This window comes from Brassica rapa, chromosome A10 (assembly GCF_000309985.2).
Source record: "Brassica rapa cultivar Chiifu-401-42 chromosome A10, CAAS_Brap_v3.01, whole genome shotgun sequence".
NCBI classification, from domain to species: Eukaryota; Viridiplantae; Streptophyta; class Magnoliopsida; order Brassicales; family Brassicaceae; genus Brassica; species Brassica rapa.
This window is the reverse complement of record NC_024804.2, coordinates 9,384,980-9,404,983: the sequence shown is the minus strand read 5'-3', so window position 1 is coordinate 9,404,983 and position 20,004 is coordinate 9,384,980. Positions and strand designations below refer to the sequence as shown.

At 35.9% G+C, this 20,004-nt stretch overlaps 3 protein-coding genes across 3 annotated transcripts; 1 reads left to right on the top strand and 2 right to left on the bottom strand.

The window, feature by feature from the left end:
- Positions 1 to 577: 577 nt before the first annotated feature.
- On the bottom strand, positions 578 to 2,070 carry LOC103844789 (50S ribosomal protein L9). Its single transcript, XM_009121600.3, has 5 exons — positions 1,764 to 2,070; positions 1,538 to 1,672; positions 1,226 to 1,333; positions 1,045 to 1,149; positions 578 to 962 (listed from the first exon to the last, which is right to left on the bottom strand). The coding sequence occupies exons 1-5, from the start codon at positions 1,911 to 1,913 to the stop codon at positions 798 to 800; spliced, it is 663 nt and encodes a 220-aa protein (XP_009119848.1). The 5' UTR covers positions 1,914 to 2,070; the 3' UTR covers positions 578 to 797.
- Positions 2,071 to 3,964: 1,894 nt separating this feature from the next.
- On the bottom strand, positions 3,965 to 7,140 carry LOC103844788 (RNA-binding KH domain-containing protein RCF3). The gene is made up of 9 exons (XM_018655450.2): positions 6,926 to 7,140; positions 6,140 to 6,837; positions 5,619 to 6,068; positions 5,281 to 5,529; positions 4,979 to 5,194; positions 4,757 to 4,827; positions 4,541 to 4,649; positions 4,323 to 4,449; positions 3,965 to 4,243 (listed from the first exon to the last, which is right to left on the bottom strand). Exons 2-9 carry the CDS (start codon positions 6,815 to 6,817, stop codon positions 4,224 to 4,226), a joined length of 1,920 nt encoding a protein of 639 aa, XP_018510966.1. The 5' UTR covers positions 6,818 to 6,837; positions 6,926 to 7,140; the 3' UTR covers positions 3,965 to 4,223.
- Positions 7,141 to 10,888: 3,748 nt separating this feature from the next.
- On the top strand, positions 10,889 to 19,891 carry LOC103844785 (putative aminoacrylate hydrolase RutD). The gene is made up of 11 exons (XM_033281430.1): positions 10,889 to 16,941; positions 17,020 to 17,203; positions 17,294 to 17,376; positions 17,460 to 17,560; positions 17,772 to 17,867; positions 18,192 to 18,245; positions 18,354 to 18,502; positions 18,595 to 18,712; positions 19,150 to 19,237; positions 19,347 to 19,577; positions 19,661 to 19,891. The coding sequence occupies exons 1-10, from the start codon at positions 16,821 to 16,823 to the stop codon at positions 19,541 to 19,543; spliced, it is 1,191 nt and encodes a 396-aa protein (XP_033137321.1). The 5' UTR covers positions 10,889 to 16,820; the 3' UTR covers positions 19,544 to 19,577; positions 19,661 to 19,891.
- The last annotated feature ends 113 nt before the right edge of the window (positions 19,892 to 20,004 follow it).

Below are 20,004 nucleotides of genomic sequence, written 5' to 3'. Positions count from 1 at the left end.
TTTCATTAGTGTAATAAATCAAACAGTATATAAATCTGTGACATTCTGATTTTGGTATATAATAATGTACGTAAATATGGTTAAAATAATTCATTTTGCATCACACATCGAAAAAGAAAGATGAAATTGTACGAATCTTGGGAAATATGGTGACCTATCTAGAAGCATAATAATATATATGAACCCTGAAAATTAAAAGACTAAATTTTCACAAAAAGAAAGTTCAACTTCAAAGGCAAGGCAGAGATAGAACGTCGTTTAAAGATTGTAACATGTTTAATGGGGATTCTTAATGAAGTTCTTAGCGTAATATAAAAACCTGTCTCTTAATTTTTAACTAAAATGACTAAGAATTGATTCTTAAATATCTTATTTAAGAATCAGTTTTTAGTTTTTTAGTTAAAAGACGAATTTTTATATTCTGTTAAGAACCACACCTTAAAAATCTCTATTAAACGTAAATACGTTGTCTATCTCAATAATCCTAAGATGGCCCAAAATAATAGAATCTTACAAAATAGGCCAAAAGTTTCTAAAAAAATGCTAAATAGTCACATTCGCATTTGTGGCCGTCCAATTAATTTCACAAAACCAAACTTATTAATGTCCCTTCAAATCATGGTTTAAACTGTAAACCGGATTATACCCGGTTTACATCAAGTAAAAAAAGACAAGGGAATGAAAGAAAATGCAACTGATTTGGTATCATCAAACTACAATGCTTTTCTGCAATTTCATGAAACAGACGGAAGTAGAAAAATTATGAGAGAAGAGTTTCTAAAGGCAGAAGAAGATTATTAATGGCCACGGACTTTGAGTTTGAGAATCCACTGAACAGTTCCTGGTGGCAAAGGAATAGTCTTTGGGAATTTCAAAGGAACCTCATACTCGCCAAAAGTTGTCAATGGCTCCGTAAGAACCACATTGTCCGGATCAATCTTCACACAGAGCTGCCTCGCCACCTTTAAAAATGATGATAAGAACGACTTACAAAAGTCTACATGTCACACAGTTTAAAAATGTAAGAAGGAAGGAAGAGTTTACCTCAGAGACTATCTCTTCCTTTGTCACAGGTGTTTGTACATCCGGTTTATCCTCCTTTGAGGAACGGTTTTTGAACTTTTCCTTGTCAATTAACTTCCTCAGTACCTGTTGATCAAAACAAATGGATCTCACACAAGAGAAAAGTTGAAGACTGAGAGCCTGTTAAGGTAAAAACAATTACCAAGTTGGCATTGGCAAGGCGCTTAGCGGCCTTTTCAAACTCCTTGGTCTGAACTTCAGAAGTTTTATGAACCACTTTAACCTCTTCCTTTTCTTCAAAATTACGCATCTGAACAAGATTCGCATCAAGAAATCAAATAACTAAAGGCGAAGCATCTAACCACTTGCACCAAGATAATCTTAGTACCATAAACACTATCAAAGCATGTCAAAAGCATCAAAGAAACATAAGTAACAAATCAGATAACAACTAGCATCAGACACCATATAGACTAAATCAAGCTTGCAAAGTTAAGCTGAGGTAAAAGTAAACCTTGCGCTGCTCACGGATGAGATGAGCATACTTGTCAATGTTGGGGACAGCAAGGAGCTTAGGCATAAGGTGATTCCTGAAGTAACCAGGAGCTACCTTCACCGTCTCACCCCCTTTCCCAAGCTTCTCTATGCCCTATCAAATCAAAAACATATCACCAATGCTTGATTCGATTCAAATCCAACGAAAAGAAGAGAAGTGCATTCAATCAGCGAACCGAACCCACCGTGGTGAGAATCACTTCCAATTTTCTGTAACGAACTCCTTGACAGGCGAAAAGGAGAGGGTGATGGATCGCGTTTTCCGATTTGTGGAAAGCTTTTCCTCTCGATACTACATGCCGGATCACGTTTCGGCTTTGCGCGACATGTGCCATTTTGAGATTCTCTGCGACGAGGTACGAGAGGGATGCGGAAGTTAGTTACGGGAGAATCACCAGTGAGGCGGCGGCGACGGCGGTGTTCGATACGATTCAACGCCTCCTTTTCACGAAATAGAAGGGAAGGGGGAACCGCAGGCGAGGTTTTAGCATAAGGATCTTTTTGTAAATTAAAACTTACTTAAGAAGTAATTGTTTTTTCACCCTTGAAGATTATGGATTTGCAACTCTAGCCCCTATCCCGTGACAAGCGTTTACGTTTGTTTTAAACGACAAGGCGTGCAAGTTCCAGGGGTTTCAATAAAACTCCTTGCTGGTTTATTAATAATACCCAATGTAATTCCTAACAATAGCTAATCGTTCTTTTGCCCAGACGTCACTTAACTTTTGTTTTATATGGAAAGTTTATTTTTCTATGTTTACAAACAAATAAAAATAGAATAAATTTCATTGATAACACATAACTACAAAAAATACAAAAGAAATTGCACTTCAGAAATAATAAAATTATTATAAATCATTTTTAAAATAAACTAATATTAACAAAAGCCATAAACCTTAAATATAAATTCTAAACTCTAAATATTGGGGATGATTATTGTTAAAAGCTGTAACTTTATATTTTTTGCTGTAAAATTTAATTTGTAGATTTATTTGATGTAGCTTTCATTATTGTGGCTTTCTAAACACTAATCTTTTGTTCTAGAAATAAAGCTTTATACATCTATTTTTAATTTTTCTATAGATTTTTTTTGCTGTAAGTTTTTTAAAGAAAATAAACTTGATCGATTGACATATATGACTATGAACAAAATTTTTGTTTTCTAAAGCATCTACAACCACAACTAATCACCTCTATTAAATTTAAAGACAAGTCTTAACAGATTTAGAAAGGATATTTGAATAATAAAAACCAGTGTTCTAAAATACGGTCTAGGCGCCCGTCTAGGCAGCTAAAATACGGTAGCCAACCGTACTGTTTTTATATTATACAATGTTTTATGTGGATTTATATAATCCGGACGAATAATAGCGTTTAGACGGACATTATACGGTCTATGTGGACGCCTAGACGGGTTTTAAGCATTAATATTCAAAAATAAACTATTAATATTATTATTATATTTTATTAATGTTATTATTTATATTACTTTTACTTATTTTATGTATTTATATAATTGTAGATATTAGTATAATATTGCAAAATCATTTTAAATTTATCATATTTATATATTTAAAATGACTTTAATTTTTATAAGTTAAAACTATTTATATATGTTAAAGTATATACTTATACCTAAAAGTGGATTTAAAATAGATTTATGTTCAGTTTTTTTTTTAAATAATGTATATATATTAATCTTATACTTATATTTCGTGTAAAAGTATATATCTGCATATACCCCGTTTAGACATCCGCCTATACGGCTAGACACTATACAATCATCTAACGCGTAATGAACGCCTAGCGCGTTTTAGAACACTGATAAAAACTAAGACTAGAGAAAGAACAAATGATTGGCATGTGAATATCATTTTGTTTTAGTCTCTTATTTTGTATTTTCTATGATGCATTTTAAAATAACACAAAAGATTCCGAAGCTAAATTAGGAATTTAATGTTGACTAAATTTATATTTAATTTGGCATGGTTAATATAAGTATATATATATATACTTTGGATTATTGAAGTGTTTGTGTTTTTTGGTAAAAATGTATAAGTTTAGTATTTTATTGACCATTATATTTGTGTTTTTTTTTCATATACTTTGAAAATCATGTTGTTAAGTTTCCGTCGAAATAAACAGTTATTTAGCAAAGACTAATGTTGACTAAATATTGGAATGTTTATCGAGGATTGCTGAATTATATAAGCACTATTCGAGCTTCGTTTTTGCAGCTAGCATGCCGTTCAGATATTTAAGAAATTCAGTTTGGCACAGTTTGGTTTCTATGTTCCGGTAAATGTTTCCCAGGCCTAATGGATGCTATGGATAAATTTTGTTTATGCGACAATTAACTCTTATTCTATCAGTGCACAAGTATGCGTGAACATGTGGAAAAAGGTCTTTTGAGATTTTAAGAGTACTTTGGATGGAGGGATTAAACTATATGACTTTTATAGGTTATAGAAAGGGCAAGGAAACGACTAATAGACAACATAAAAACCAAAGCGTCAACTTCAAAATGTTCCTCTAAACCTCTACCCGTTACTTAAATCCTAATACTCAACAATTCATACAAACTCCATTTCGCAGTTTCTTGATTGAATCCTTCCCTCCGTTAACCAATGCACATGTCTAAAAGTTCAGGGTCCATCGTCTTGTACTGAAACAAAGAAAAAGGAAAGATCAGTCCTATATGATACTTGGCAGTATTCAGTTTGAAAAGAGACGGACAAACTTACTGCTCAAGACGAAGCCTTGAAGCAAGCTCTGTGCTCTCTCTGCCTGCTCTGGCGTACCCGAAATACGAATGACATTCTGTGTTTCTTCCGGTCGGTCTTCAACTAATGTTACAGTAGCTCCAGACCACTGTGATCAAATGGTAAAGAGTGAAAGAAGATTAGATTTTCAAGACATGATTTTGCAAACCAATCTAGTTCCAGTTAATAGAGAGTTTCACCTCACTGACTTGTGCAAGCTTGTTTCTTGATTTCGTAACAAGCTTAGGAATAACCTCGTCTGGTAAGACAATTTCAAGAGTGCTCCTAGTAACAAGTGCCACCGACATTCTAAATAACAACAGAAAGGAGATGTGTGAAACAAATAGTTCACATATATTTTTTTGTATATGGTTTCAGATAGGAAATAATAATTCTAAGTTTGGGAGTCTCTCTACCTGCTTGCCGTGACAGGAACCTCATCCCGGTGTTCACTTTCACCCGCCTTTGCAACTGATCCACCACCTTCCTAGCAAAACTCAGGACAAAAGTATATTTAAATACAAGAACATTAAACCATTTAGCTACCTTCAGATTACGTTTAGCTAGCTGTCAATACGTGGGACCCTAACTGATTTTGAACGCATTTGTATTGACAAGATTGTTGATGAGACAAAAACCTTATATTGCGGCGCGATTGCGAGTCCTTCACGGGATTGAGTTGTGTTATTCGATGAAGCTACCTCCATTACTCCTGCAACACCTTCAAGAGGGCCAGTTGTGGAAGTGGAACCCGGTGGTGTCTCCTTCTGAGAGAGCTCCTTGCACATATGACTCCTCAATCGTAAGGTTAATTCAACAAGTGCATCCCGAGCTGCTTTGATCTCGCCAGCAATCTACATACGCATGAAAATTCTCTTCTAAGACCAAAAGTACTTTATAATATTATATGCACAAGTCCTCGAAATTAGACAAAAAAAACCTGTACAACAACATCATTGATGGAAACACACTGGGGCATTTCGTCCCTAGCTAGAATCTGTACGCTTGCTCCAGTTAATCGTGATATCTCAGATACTGATCCTGCTTTCCCTTCCAAACATCCTGAGTCTCTAGATGAGACGAGCAATTTCGTTGTTATATGGTTGTCTTTATCAGGAATTAGGTCTACGATCTGAGTTTGAATGTGCAACAAAGCTTCTTGAGCAGGGAAAAGCGGGTCATCAGGGGCCTATTCAAAGTAAAGAACCCAGAAGTTCAAGTTCACAGTTGATATGTAACAGATACTGCTGCAGAAGATCTAAGGATGTTAAAGGGTACCTCTTCTGAAGAAATGGTAATTATCTGTTCATCAGATCCAGCAACAGGGTCAGATACACTCATGTCCACCCCCACATCGTTCTGAAGCAAATCTACTATTCCTTGTGATTCTCCAACAACATTAACAATCTTATCAACAGGGCATAGAATCTTGAACACGAGCTCTTCAGTGTAGAAAGGCTGCTGCACATTCTCACCACCAGAAGCTGCTGCTGGAGCTTCATCTGCGTAGTTAGATTGGCGTGAGCTGAAACTGTTATTCCTGAAATTGCCATGGTTAAACCTATCTGATGATTGTCTTCTCTGCTGTGGGATGTAGTCATCAGCTGGTAGCCGTTCTGGTGAATGTACACGCCCCTGGAAATGAGTGCGATCACGATGCTGACTCTCTCTTAGACGGGACGCTACAATACCTAAAGCGTTTCTCACCGCAGCAGGTTCACCTACAATCTGAAAGAAAGCAACACACATTCATAACCAAGATTCACCATTTCATAAATGTTTTGAAGCAACACTCAGACCTGAACAATCTCATCAGACTGAGAGACGCAACGAGGTAAGTTAGTCTCGCGAGGAAGAATCCTAATATGAGTCTTGGTTTCAATCCTCATCTGCTCGATAATCTTGCCACCTCGACCAAGCAAGCAACCAACATTAACCTTGGAAACCACAAGCCTCGTCACCACTTTCCCTCCTCCAGGCCTCACACCGCCGTAATCCTCCTCATCCTCCGGCGGCGGAGCTACGCCGTACCCGTACTGAGCTTCGCTCTCCAAAATGCGGTCGTGGACACTGAACAAAGCCTCCTGAGCGGGAGAGAACGCCGGCATTCTCCCGTCGGGGTCACGCCGACGGTTATCGGAAATCTCGATGATACGCTCGACGTCACCGGGAACAAGCTCGTGGACGTTGATCCACGCGCCGGTGTGCTGTCGGATGGACTTGATGATGGATCCGGATTTGCCGATAACGCCTCCCGCTTTGGCGTCGTGGCAGAGGACACGGTAAGTGGTCGTCGCCATCGTGTCGGAGTGAGACTTCGACGGCCGTGCGTTACCGCCGCCGCGGTATCTGTTATTTCCGCCGCCGCCGCCAAAGTTGTGGTAGTTATTGTTGTAGCGAGGTTTAGACCTTCCGATGGAATCTCCGTCATAGTCTTGGTCATAGTGATAGTTCCTCTTCGATCTAGATCTCTCCATTACACACACACGCACAGTCGCTAATCGCAAAAAGAAAAAAAATCAAAAGTCCAATCAACTAGTCATTATATCGATCTCGCCCCCAAATTTCAAGTCAAGAGAACCTACAAGTTCGGCAGTTAATTAACTTTTCTTTCCTTTTTCTCGGGAAAATGGAGTGAAACTTTCCGTCAATTTGTCTGGGGACGGAGCAATGCAAATAGGTTTTCAGATTAGTTATCGTGAGAGGGTTCTTGAGAATCGCGAAGGGACTTGTTAAAGTTGGGACCGTGCGAGGTTAGTGGTGTGCGCTCATTACGGTCTTGGCTTTTTGGCTTATATGCTAAACGTACTCGTTTAGGTGTTTGAGACTTTGGGAATGCTTAGTTTATTTATTTTTTCTTTACTTTTTTGGTAAAATGTTAGAACTTAGAACTAATTTGGGAAAACGGTATATTTCAACCTGAACTTTATAGCAGTGCGTTATTCATACTAAACGAATACTACATGAAATTTCAAAATCATATATATACAAGATAACCTCTTTAAATTAGTACTTTATAAATTAATATATACTAAAAATTTCTATAAAATAATATAATTTTATAGTTTCAAATTGAGTTTTTTGTTCAATTAGTATATCGATAAATTAATATCTCTATAAATTAATTAAAAAATTATAGTTTTGGTGTACTTCTAATATTATTAATTTATAGTGGTTTCACTTTTTTTTTTGTCATCAACTTTTACAGACTCAAACTGACTCTGTAAACCAAACTGGGTGATCTGCATCCATGTGAACGACAAAAGACGGCTGCTGTCTAACACTGCGTGCTAGTCTATCCGCCATTGTATTTTGCGTCTTTGGTATATAGATGATCTCTGATCGGGTGAACATCTCTTTCAGGGTCTTCACATCTTCCAAATAATTTGCAAATGCTGGCCACTCCTCAGGTTCCGAAACCATCTTCACCAATTGAGAGCAGTCTGTTGCAAACGTAACCTGAAACTGACGTAAATTCCTCATACATTCCATAGCCCAAAGGAGCGCTTCCATCTCCGCATGAAGAGGAGAAAGACTGGCCCTAACATTCCTCGCCCCCAACAATCCATCAAAACCTTCTAAGGTACTAAGCCAGCCTTGTCCTGAATACATATCCCCCTCTTTCCATGACCCATCTGTGAAACACCATCTTCCTGGAATTGACGGCAAAATGATATTCCCTATCTGTGGTGTTGTCCTTTGTTCGTTCACTATTTGTGCCTCAGCCCACAATGTAGATTCTGTTTCCGCTAATTTGAGTGTGTCCATGGGATCCATATCCAAATTACTGAAAACTTTATTATTCCTAGCTTTCCAGATGTACCATAGTATCCATGCAAACTGATGATCTTCCAACTGTGGAAGTACTCTCCAGAATAAATGATCCATATTTGTGAAAAGAGAACCTGTTGGAAAAATATATGGATTTGATGGAATCTTCGAAAGAGCCCAAACCTGAAGTGCTGGAGGACATTCGAAAAACACATGGTTTATCGATTCCTCCTGGGCTCCACATCTTGCACAACAAATATCCCCTTGAATTCCCCTTGATTGTAAATTCTTCTTCACTGCTATACATCCTGTCAGCAATTGCCAAAGAAAATGTTTTAACTTTGGTGGACACCGTATTTTCCAGCAGAAGGCTTTCAGAACATCCACTGTGGGACCAATCAGTAAAGGTGGTTTCTCTCTGTCTGGATAGATCCGTTCTACCTGATATCCTGACTTGACCGTGTATTTCCCGTTTTTGGTGAAGTGCCATCCATCAGTATCTACCCTCCGAGTCCTGCTCAAAGGAATGCTTTCTATAATTTTTGCATCCTGTGGATCCACCAAAAACCGAATTGCCTGTGAGTTCCAAGTACATGATGAGGAGTCAATGAGAGACTCCACTGTGAGGTCCGGGTATAAATTGTGTTGATTTTTGTTAGCTGGTCTCGGGCGAGTGGTTGGGAGCCATGGATCATTCCATATAGATATGGAAGAACCTGATCCCACCCTTTTGATTAGTCATTTGCTTACCAGAGATCTAACAGAGACGATACTCCGCCAGCCATATGACGGAGAATATGAACGAATCGGTTCCAGAGGTGACCCATTCCTGAAATACCGACCCTTAAAAACTCGAGCGAATAAAGTATTTGGCTTCTCTATTAGACGCCATAACTGTTTACCAAGCATTGCTGTGTTGAAATCTGTGATATCCTTAAATCCCAACCCTCCTTCATCCTTATCTATACATACTTTATCCCATGATTTCCAATGCATACCTCTTGTACTTCCCCCTGGACTCCACCAGAATTGTGATACAACACTCGTCAATTTTTTCACGGTTGCTTTAGGTAAACGATAGCACGACATCGTATGATTTGGTAATGCCGTAATCACTGATTTAATGATCACTTCCTTTCCTCCTTTTGTAAAGAACCTGAAAGTCCATCCATTGACCTTACTATTTAATCGATCCTGAACAAAGCTAAAAACTTGAATCTTTGAGCCCCCCAGGTTTTCTGGAAGACCAAGGTAAGATCCCATCCCTCCAAGATTCTGAATGCCCAAAATATCCCTTAATTCCTGTCTTACGGATTCTTCAATCTTATGTCCAAATTGAATTGAGGACTTTTCAAAATTTATTAGCTGTCCTGAAACTGCCTCATACTCCTTTAAAATCCTAAGAATAGTTTGACATTTTTCTTTTTGCGCTCTACAAAAAAAGAGGCTATCATCCGCAAAAAGCAAATGAGATAAATTCTGTAAAATATTAAGTGTAACAAGTATATATGGTTTCACTATATATATATATATATATATATATATATTGAGTGTAACAAGTATTAGTCAACCGTTAATTTATTAAAACTACATCATTTGGGATAAATTCTGTAAAATATTTTTTTTTAAATACTAGATGAACTCTCATAATTATGTATATATATATATATATATATATTGACCATCAAAGGTGTAAGTCATCCATTAATTTATCAAAACAACGTCATTTTGGATAAATTTCTGTAAAATTAAAAATTAACTTTTTGAGAGATTCAAACTCTCACACTGGTGGACTAATACGGACATATTAATTGCTAGACCAAAATAACTTTCTTGTATACATTGTGTAAACATTAACTTAAATATCAGTTTTTGTTTAATCAAATAAATGTTATAATTTTTTTATTGTTTTAGTTTTATCAAATAAATCTATAATTATTATTTTTTTAATTTAACTTTAAAAATCATTATTATACAAGTTAAATGATTGTGTTTCAAAAAAAAAAAATACAAGTTAAATGATTTATTATTAATTTAAATATTTAGTTTATACTTGTCCACTAGTGTGAAAGTTCGAATCTCCCAAAAATTAATTTTTCATTTATATAATTTATCCAAAATGATGCATTTTGATAAATTAACGGATGACTAACATCTTTGACGATTAAAATATATAAGCATGATTTTTAGAGTTTATGTAGAATTTTTGATTTTTTTTTATTTTATAGAATTTATCTGAAATGATGTTGTTTTGATAAATTAACGGATGAGTAGTCCCTTTGACGGTCAATATATATAAGCACGATTTTGAGAGTTCAAGTAGTATTTTTGAATTTTTGTTTAGTTCGATATGGAATATGCACTACTATAAAGTTCGGGAATGAAAAGGTACGACGTGTAAAGTTCATGTAGTATTTTTGGATATTTGCTTAGTTCAGTATGAAATACACATTAATACAAAGTTTAGAAAGGAGTAGGCACGATCGAAAACTGAGTATGCCGAACGGAACTATATGAAAGAATAGAAGTAAGATTTTGAAGCAGATATGTCTTGGAATCATATATCCATATATATATATATATATATATATATAAATATAAGAAAATTTAATAAAATTTATGGCTAAAAATATGATTCAAATTGAAACAAAAAACTAATCCCTTATAACAATTTTAAATGATTTCAGATTATAACTGTGAAAATATAAATAAATTAATTTTATAAAAATTATTAAAAATTAATCATTTTTAATCTTTCATAGATAATTGACACAATATATTTTAAATATATATGTTATATCTCTAATAAAAATTATGGGCATAAAGATAATTTATAGTTTTAGTTTTATATTTTCATATTTCTGTTCTCTATATTTTAATTTTATTAAATTTTAAATTTTATACAAAAAGACAAAAACATGATTTTATATTTATTTATTTATGACAATGTGTTTTTTAAATGGAATCATGATTCAAAACGGAATCGTTACCAAGTTTAATATCTCAATTAATTATTTTGGTAACAAAAGATATCTCCAAATGAGCAGAATTTTATGTAATTTTCTCAAATTATGATTGTCTTATCCTCAAAGCCATCAAGAATTGTACTACAATGCCATGGGAAGATACATAGTGTAGATGTGGTCAAATGTTTTGGTTTTGTTTGCAGTAAATTATTGTCATAGAATCATCGGTTCTCAATGCATTGGTGGGAGTGAAAGATAATATACATTTCATTGACAGACATAGTGACTTCCTTGATTACATACTTAGAGTGATTGTGTGATAACCTATTTAGTAACAGATACCAACAAAACCAAACTGAAGCTTAATCATTTGAAGATCAAGGATTTTATGACAATAATTTCTTTTCAATTCCCAATTTATGATCTTTTTTAGTTTTCTTCATGTTAATTGGGTATTGAGTTTGTGCAGCAAGTATTAAATATCTAAGATGTATCTTTTGTTTTTTTACAATCTTTAAAACTATCGTAACAGTAAGAAACTGTAATTTACTTTATATTAAAACTTTGGTTAGTGGTGTTATGATTTTTCTTTGTGTTTATATCTGAAACTAAACTGAATAAACGATAGATATCGATAGACCCCTGAATCATGTTTGACTTTGGAAAGAAAGACCGCAATCAGTAAGCATGTGTTTTTTCACTGGTGCAAAAGTGTTTAAACGAAACAATATCTTAACATACAAACCTTATATCAACACTCAGCAGCTCTCCTCTTTTTTAACATTCCGAGTTTACCAGAGAAAAAAATATTATAAGAAAGTGCATAAAATATGTTACATCTCACACATTTTCTGCTCATACGTGTGGGAGTGACAGCTTGTTTCTCAATGACCAAGACCATGCTCCACAACCTGAAATAAAGACCGATATAAGAAGAATGAGTATATCCAACATACTGAACTGCTATGGTGACCCAAACAAGGTATTTTAAAGATTAACTTAAGAATGTTAATTGGTAGTCGCATATATCTCAAATCCGTAGTCAACTAAACATGTGGATCTCTAACTCGATACATAGTGTACGAAAATAGTGAAGTAGTGAGGAAAGTAGAAAGGATAAATAAGTCATGGAATGTTAAGATAAAATTCTATTATTAACCTCTGACAATACAAAGGCATATATGCATATGGCCGGGGGGACTGAACATACTGAAGTCTTAGCTACAAAAAAAAAGTAGTTAAAATAGAGTAACCTCTGATTACTAAATTATTATGCTCTAATATTATATCAAATTATTTACTGATTCAGCTATACACCAACTTGGTTGCCAACACTACATCAATTTGCAGTGACTTTTAAATGAATTCATTTCATATCATGTTAAAGAGTTTTGAGTAAAGGTGAAATGAAGATGAAGCTTTGTTTTACTGAAATTCATAACACTCATTCTTAGGTTTCAACAATCACAAATAGATGAAATTTATAGAACACAATTGAAACCTAGTGTTATAGACTGATAGAGAGATCCTAGTTCTTCAATGAATCAAGGGCTGAGAGCTTGTTGCACAGCTTCACTCCATTAACACCTCTCCATCCTTGCTGCATCAGTCCTTTTCTTTTTTCTTTGACCTCAGCTTTTGAATATGACCGTTGTGCGGATGAAACACAAGCGAGTGGGCTCTCTTCTCATTTGGAGTTCGGTTTCTCTTGGCCGCTTTTCCTTTCTGGTCCATTGCCAAAACTGCATTGTTTTGATCACTCTGGTTAATACATGTGTTGGTAAGCACATAAATTACCGTTTCTAACATATTAATATACAGATTATAACCTAGAACCTATGTTCAAGTTAAAACATGGTGATCAATTATAGATGACATAGAAGTGTATTATAGGTGTATTGTAAGCCATTTCTATGACCTGAAAGTAGTTCAATGGCTTGAATTTTGATTGAACATCTTTTGTTTCAGTTATATGTAACTTATTGTTTTCTTTTTTTTAACATTGTTTTATTGAAACTGATTTAAAACATTTTACATCATAGAAGAATATGGCAAATAATGAGAAACTAATGGACTTTCCACACCGAAAAATAAAAACATGATTTATCACACATTAGAAATACCAAACTAGTCTTGTTTCGAAAGTAAGGTGAATTAGGTGTTCTCGTTCCTGAAATAGCAGATGGACTTCTGATACTTTCAATGAAATCACGACAATAATTATCATAGTTTTGATACGTCTTCTTCTTCAGTTACCTTAATCAATTTTGTCTGAAGTTAACTTCAGTTAAGCTATCGTTGAACAAGCTTGAACTACAAAGTACAAATCAGGTAGATAGTTGGGATTGACAATTCACGTCCCAAAACCGACACGAAAAAAAAATACCACACAAAAGAGACAATAGAACCATAAGCAGATCCAAAACGAAGAAAAATCCGTTTCTCGAAGAAGGTTTCACCCTAATATCGAGAGAAACTAATATCTCTCACCTCAAAAACACCGCAAAAAGATGAAAAATTAATAGAAACATAGGTATCCAACTATGGCAATAGAAGTTAGAGAAGAGACACCGAAACAAAGTTCTCAGTGTTTTTACATGCATCCGCTCTTTTGGACCTCTCACCAGCAAGCAGATTATATCCGTGACGAGGACCAAGGCAAACAAATAATTAAAAGATAAAGGTGAGAAGCCGGTACCGGTGCTAGAAAAACCACCGACCGGCCTCAGATCTAGATTTGTCAAAAGACGGCTGCTACTTATGGTTTTCTGTTCACTGTTTGCTACCACATTGATTTGAGATAATCCTATATACAATAATAAGTTATGGACACTTCTAACAATAATTTATGGTTGGATACTCTCTCTTATTTCTGCATCTTTTTGCGGTGCTTTTGTGGTGACTGGTGAGAGATATCAATTTCTCTCGATATTGAGGTGGAACCTTTTTCCAGAAACGGATCTTGCTTTGTTTTGGATCTGATTATGGTTTTATTGTCCCTTTTGTGTGTTTGTCTTTTTGTCGTATTGGTTTGTGGACGTGAATTCTCAATCCTGACTATCTATATGAATTGTAATTTGTAGCTCAAGCTTGTTCAACGGTATCTTAATTGAAGCTAACTCGGGACAAAATTGATCAACGCAACTGAAGAAGAAGACGTACCAAAACTATGAGAATTATTGTCGTGATTTCGTTGAAGGTATCATAAGTCCGTATGCTATTTGCTAGAACGGAAACATCTAATTCACCTTACTTTCAAAACAAGACAAGTTTGGTATTGCTAATGCGTCATCAATCATGTTTATCTTTTCTATTTTCCGGTGTGGAAAGACCATTAGTTTCTCATTATTTATCATATTCTTCGATGTAATATGTTCCAAATCTATATTATAATGGGATAATTTCCTCACTACTGAGGCTGTCCACATGGGCAGATTGTGGACCTCACATTTAATATATTTTTTTCCAACCGAGTGGGCTTTGAAATGTGATCTATGCTCATTTGTTTGGTGGGATTCGGACAAATCAGCCCATAAGCATCATATGAACGATCTCCAGCAGGTACATTTACTTTTGATGGGTTCCACTTAAACAGTAGTTATTTCATCTGCCAATGTTCCCGCTTTTGTTCGTAATTTAAATGTGGGCTTATTTCATTATATTATTTGTGGGATGATTTATCTCGAAGCCCATATGTCAAGCCTTCTTATTAAATAAGGTTTTGTTTTGTATCCCAAAGAAAGCTAAACTTTGCGTTTAAAGTTAAAGTTGATTAGGTCGGAAGTCGTCTTCTTCTTCGAGGATTCAACATCACTGTCTCATCCGTTGTTCTTAAAAAAAAATCCTTCCTCTCATCTTTCTACTTCTCCCTATCTCTTCATCTCTGTCTCTTGCTTACCCTTTGTTCAACGTTTCTCTCTTAACATATACAATGAATCTTCAGTTTTCATTAAAGCTATTCATTCCCATAAACTCTCTGTCTCCCTTTCTTTACAATTGAAGCTTCATATCAAAACCGAAGAAACACCTCAAACCCTATAAATAGGAGAGGAATGAGAATGGAATCAAGCTACACCAACAAGCTCTCTTATTTATCTTCTCGCCAAAACCTAGAAGCCTCCTTCGAAAATATCTTGTATGTCTTCCTCTGATGTTGTTGCTCAATCAGCCATCCCCACTCAACCTTTAAAGCTCTCCGACTTGGTAGAACTTCTCAATTCAATGTTTGTTGCCTCCTCGGCTTTTGGGATTCCCTTAACATCAAGAAATCGGTGTATTTATGAGAATCATCCTCCTTTTCCTAGATGAAAAGGTATAGTCATCTTCACTCTATCACGCATGATATCTTCCATCTCTGTCTTTTCTATTTTTTAAAAGAAGTTTGAGTTAACTCATCTGACTGCCTACTCAGAATTCAGTGATTCATGGATTCAATCACTACCGCCCATATTTACGTGACGGTTCGATCGTCAAAGTTGATAGGTTCTCCATGAATCTATAAGGCTCATGGTGAACATGAAAGTGTCAAAGATCTGAAGGCCATGGAAGCTCGATATCTCTCGTATCGTCTTGGCTTTGTTGAAAACCAGTGCATGTTTTCCAACTATAGTGATTGTCAACTCAAAACTTAAAGTTATGTCTCGACCCAATCTCAGTGTTTCTTTTTAAAAATTTCGGATTGCTGATGGTAGCAGGAACTTCTGAGATGAGGAACTGCCAAAATGATTCTCATTAACATGATCAGCATCAGTTTATAGTGAGGCTTAGATCAAATTACCTTTAGGAAAGAAGATGATTATTATTCTGCAGTGTCTCAATTTTGTTCTCTTATGTGAATTCTCAGGCTCTTACCCCACTATTAAAACTTTCAGAAACAAATGTTATGAAAGAAGGACAAAACTCATTATAAGCAACCAAATACCACAAATGCACCACATTTGAAACAAAACAAATGATGATAAATGAAAATACCAAACGAAGAGAAGATGACATGTAATATATTCACGGAGAGCATAATCATTATGTATGTGAAAAAATATCACATCAAATAAATCATACCATGTAAACTACTCTGCTAACACAATAAATACATAACATCAACTGCAAGAAAAGTAGCATAGTACATTAGGATACCACAATCCTATTACAATACAAATTTTAAAAAATTAATGACCATACAAAATACAAACTTCACAAAAAAGCATCACATAGATACATTAAGATAGAGCAACAACAACGTTCACGACTCCGCGCTTATACGGAGTTTTGCCCTTAGTCAGTTTTAATAACAGTGTAAAAAAGACAATATTAACTCATTCGAGTTAAATCACTTGAGAATAAATAAGCATATTCAAATTATTTATATGCACGATGGTATGCACCTATGGGACTATGTCAACAAAATAATTCCTAGCAAAAAGTTAGAAAGAAGTTCCTTATTAATGCCAAAACCGATGTTTTTGAATAAATATCAACCGTTCCATGTCAAATTTGACCGTTGACTTTGTAGATATAAGTATTACCCGCCATCCAACCGACCAGTCCCACGTGGCAATCTTTTCCTCCACCCGCAACCAAACCGAACCTAACCACCAAACCAATCGCCGTCCAATCTCTCTCTCTCTCTCTCTCTCTCTTTATAGAGAGAAGGAAAAATTCATTTCTGTTCTTCATTTTCTCTTCTTATTCCGGTTGCTGAATCCGAATCCGACCCAATTTTCAAGAGGAAGGTAATCGTTAAACGATGCCGTATTGCGAGGTTGTGAAAGAACACGTCGACGTAGAAACGACGCTTAACAATGCCGGCGTCAAGATCTTCTACAGAACCTACGGTCATGGTCCTTCCAAAGCTCTTCTCATCATAGGTCTCTCTCTTGATCCCTGAGCTTGATTTCAATTGGGTTTTCGATGAAATCCTCAAAAGCTTCCTCATTTTTGTGCAGGTTTAGCCGGAACCCATGAATCGTGGGGACCTCAAATCAAGGGCTTGACGGGAACGGATCAACCCAACGACGACGACAGAATCGTTTCCGATGATTCAGGAACCGCCCAAGGCATGGAGGTCTGCGCCTTCGATAATCGTGGTATGGGTCGTAGCTCCGTTCCCACCCACAAATCTGACTACACGTGAGTAGGGGACTCTCAATACTGAAGAACCTATGTTTTGCGCTTTTTGTTCCTTTACTTCGATTCATCCATCAGTTTTGTGCTTTGCAGAACAACTATAATGGCCAAGGATTCGATTAGTTTGTTGGATCATTTAGGATGGGAGAAGGCTCACGTGATTGGCCACTCTATGGGTAACTCCTTTGATCATTCAAGTGACGTTTTGATTGTACGTTTTATGTATTCCTTCTTATTGTTGTGTTTGTGGATTCAACAGGAGCTATGATAGCTTGCAAGTTAGCTGCAATGATTCCTGAACGGATTCTCTCTCTTGCGTTGCTTAACGTTACAGGTGGAGGTTTCGAGTGTTTCCCCAAGGTAACACTTGGATGAAACACACGGCTCTATTTCTTCAATCTTCTTCTTTGATAGCAATGACTTTTGTTCATACGTGTTGTTTGAATCTGTTGGTTTCTTGTGTAATGATAAGAGTAGTTGTTCTTTTGTGATTGGTTTCTCTGACAGACAGATACTGTTTCATTTGGGTACAAATCTGATTTTAGCCTTTTTTGTTTCTATGTTTGTTCAGCTTGACCGGCTAACTCTTTCCATTGCGATACGTTTCTGGATGGCAAAGACCCCTCAACAAAGAGCTAAAGTTGATTTGGATACACATTATTCACAGGTGGAGAGATCTTCTTTTGATGTGCTGAACTTTTTATAAGAACAAATTTTTTTTTGACATAATAGAACGGTTGTAAATAAATCTGATGATTGGAGTTTGGAAAATGTTTTACTGCAATTTTCTTTCTATGCAAAGTGCGATGCTGTTTTTCTCTGTTGTGGTTGTTATGAGCGATGCATAGATTGAGAAATTGAATCATATTATTATTGGTCTTGGAGATGCTAGCAGAATGATTTGGCTATAAAACTCTGTGTGATGGGCTACTCTCACGAGGAAAAATTGTGAGAGATTAGGTTCTTACGCTGTTCATACATGTATATGCAGGATTACCTAAAAGAACGCATAGGCACCAACACAAGGAGGGATGTCTTATATGAGGTGAGCACACTAGTTTTTGATAATGTGGAGTGGACATATAATTCATCCATTTGACTAATGATGTTGTGATCTAAGGGAACTAATGTTTGAAGAGATGCAAATTTGCAGCAATATGTAAAAGGAATATCAGAAACTGGAATGCAGTCAAAGGACGGGCTTGACGGCCAACTTAACGCTTGTTGGTTACACAAGATCACAACACCAGAGACTGAACGTATCCGCTCTGCTGGATTTCTTGTCTCTGCCATTCATGGAAGGTATGTGGACACAGATGCAGTTAGAATTAAAGAAATAATCTTCTACCTATACGAACAATTAAATTGAGCGTGTGTGGTGGGTTTATATGCAGACATGATGTCATTGCTCAGATATGTCACGCGAGAAGACTGGCACAGAGGCTATACCCTGTTGCTAGAATGGTTGATCTTCATGGAGGCCATCTTGTAAGCCACGAGAGAACAGAGGAGGTACTGTTCTGTCCTATTTACTCGTGTCTTAACGTCTCTGTCTCTCTTTGCGTCTGATGCATTGCAAAGACTTGAACGCTAATGCGTCTTTGTAGGTCCTTAATCTCCGTTAATCTGCAGTTAATGTGTATGCATATCATACCACAACTTAACAGAAAAGATATAAAAGACTGAAATAGAATCAAACTATCTGAAAATAAGAGTGAGTTGACTATGAATTTGATAAACTGATTTAATCATATTATATGGATAAAGTCTAAGTAAGCATATTAGGAAGAATTCTCGACTGCTGTAGTAACTGATCAACCATTGCAAGCAATCATAATGATACCTAACTTGTCAGCTATGATAAGTATAAAGACTTACCAGGCTCTTGTTATTCTTATCCGTATCTCTATTCCCCCAAAACCTAACATACCTCACTGATCAATTTACAGGTTAATAAATCTCTTCTTGAGTTAATCAAAGCGTCAGGAGTGAAGAAAACAGCAACTGATTGGACTAACCTCACCATGGAAGATCCCGGTATAGAAATACACAATTCATCCATTGTTTAAGACCATAGGTTTTCTTCTTTGAATGTTGTTCTGAGACTGACATCAGTATTTGCTTGCTCTCTTTTGTTCTCTTTCAGGTTATTTCCAGAGGAGAATATCACTTATTAGAAGCTCATCAGAAGGCAAGAGTACCGCTTCTCCTTCACATTTCATAGTGGAAAAGTTTCATCGCTGTCTACTTTTCCTCTTCGGGCTTCTGGTGTTGGTTTATGAGTATGCAAGAAGAGCTATGAGGGTGGTGAAACCCATCAAAGTTGGTCCTTCTCTTACATAACCAACAAACCTCTCACACTTCAATTCGTACACCGGTAAGCTCCTTGACTGCTTAACAATGCCAAGATAAAATCCAACTTTAGCAACTAGACTCATTGTAATCTGCCTTTCCTTTCAGCTTTGAACAGTTTTGGTTATGCAGTGCTTCAATGATCAAGCTGAAGAAACGTACGGACGCTAGAGTAGGAGATGCTGCTTTTACAAGGAAGAGAGATTAATACAAAACTGTTGATATGTACTTGTGTAGAGAGACACACATTTTGTTATATTCTATTTACCTCGGATCGAAATGTACTATTGTAAAGACAAGACTTAACCTCAATTGAGACTTTAAAACGTTTTCTGTGTACCTTCCCTCCTATATAACATACAAGTTTCTGATTAAGTTTCTGCAGACTATGTTTATATATCTCTGTATAAAGAGGATTAAACGCCAAGATCTTTTGATACTAGGATGAGATT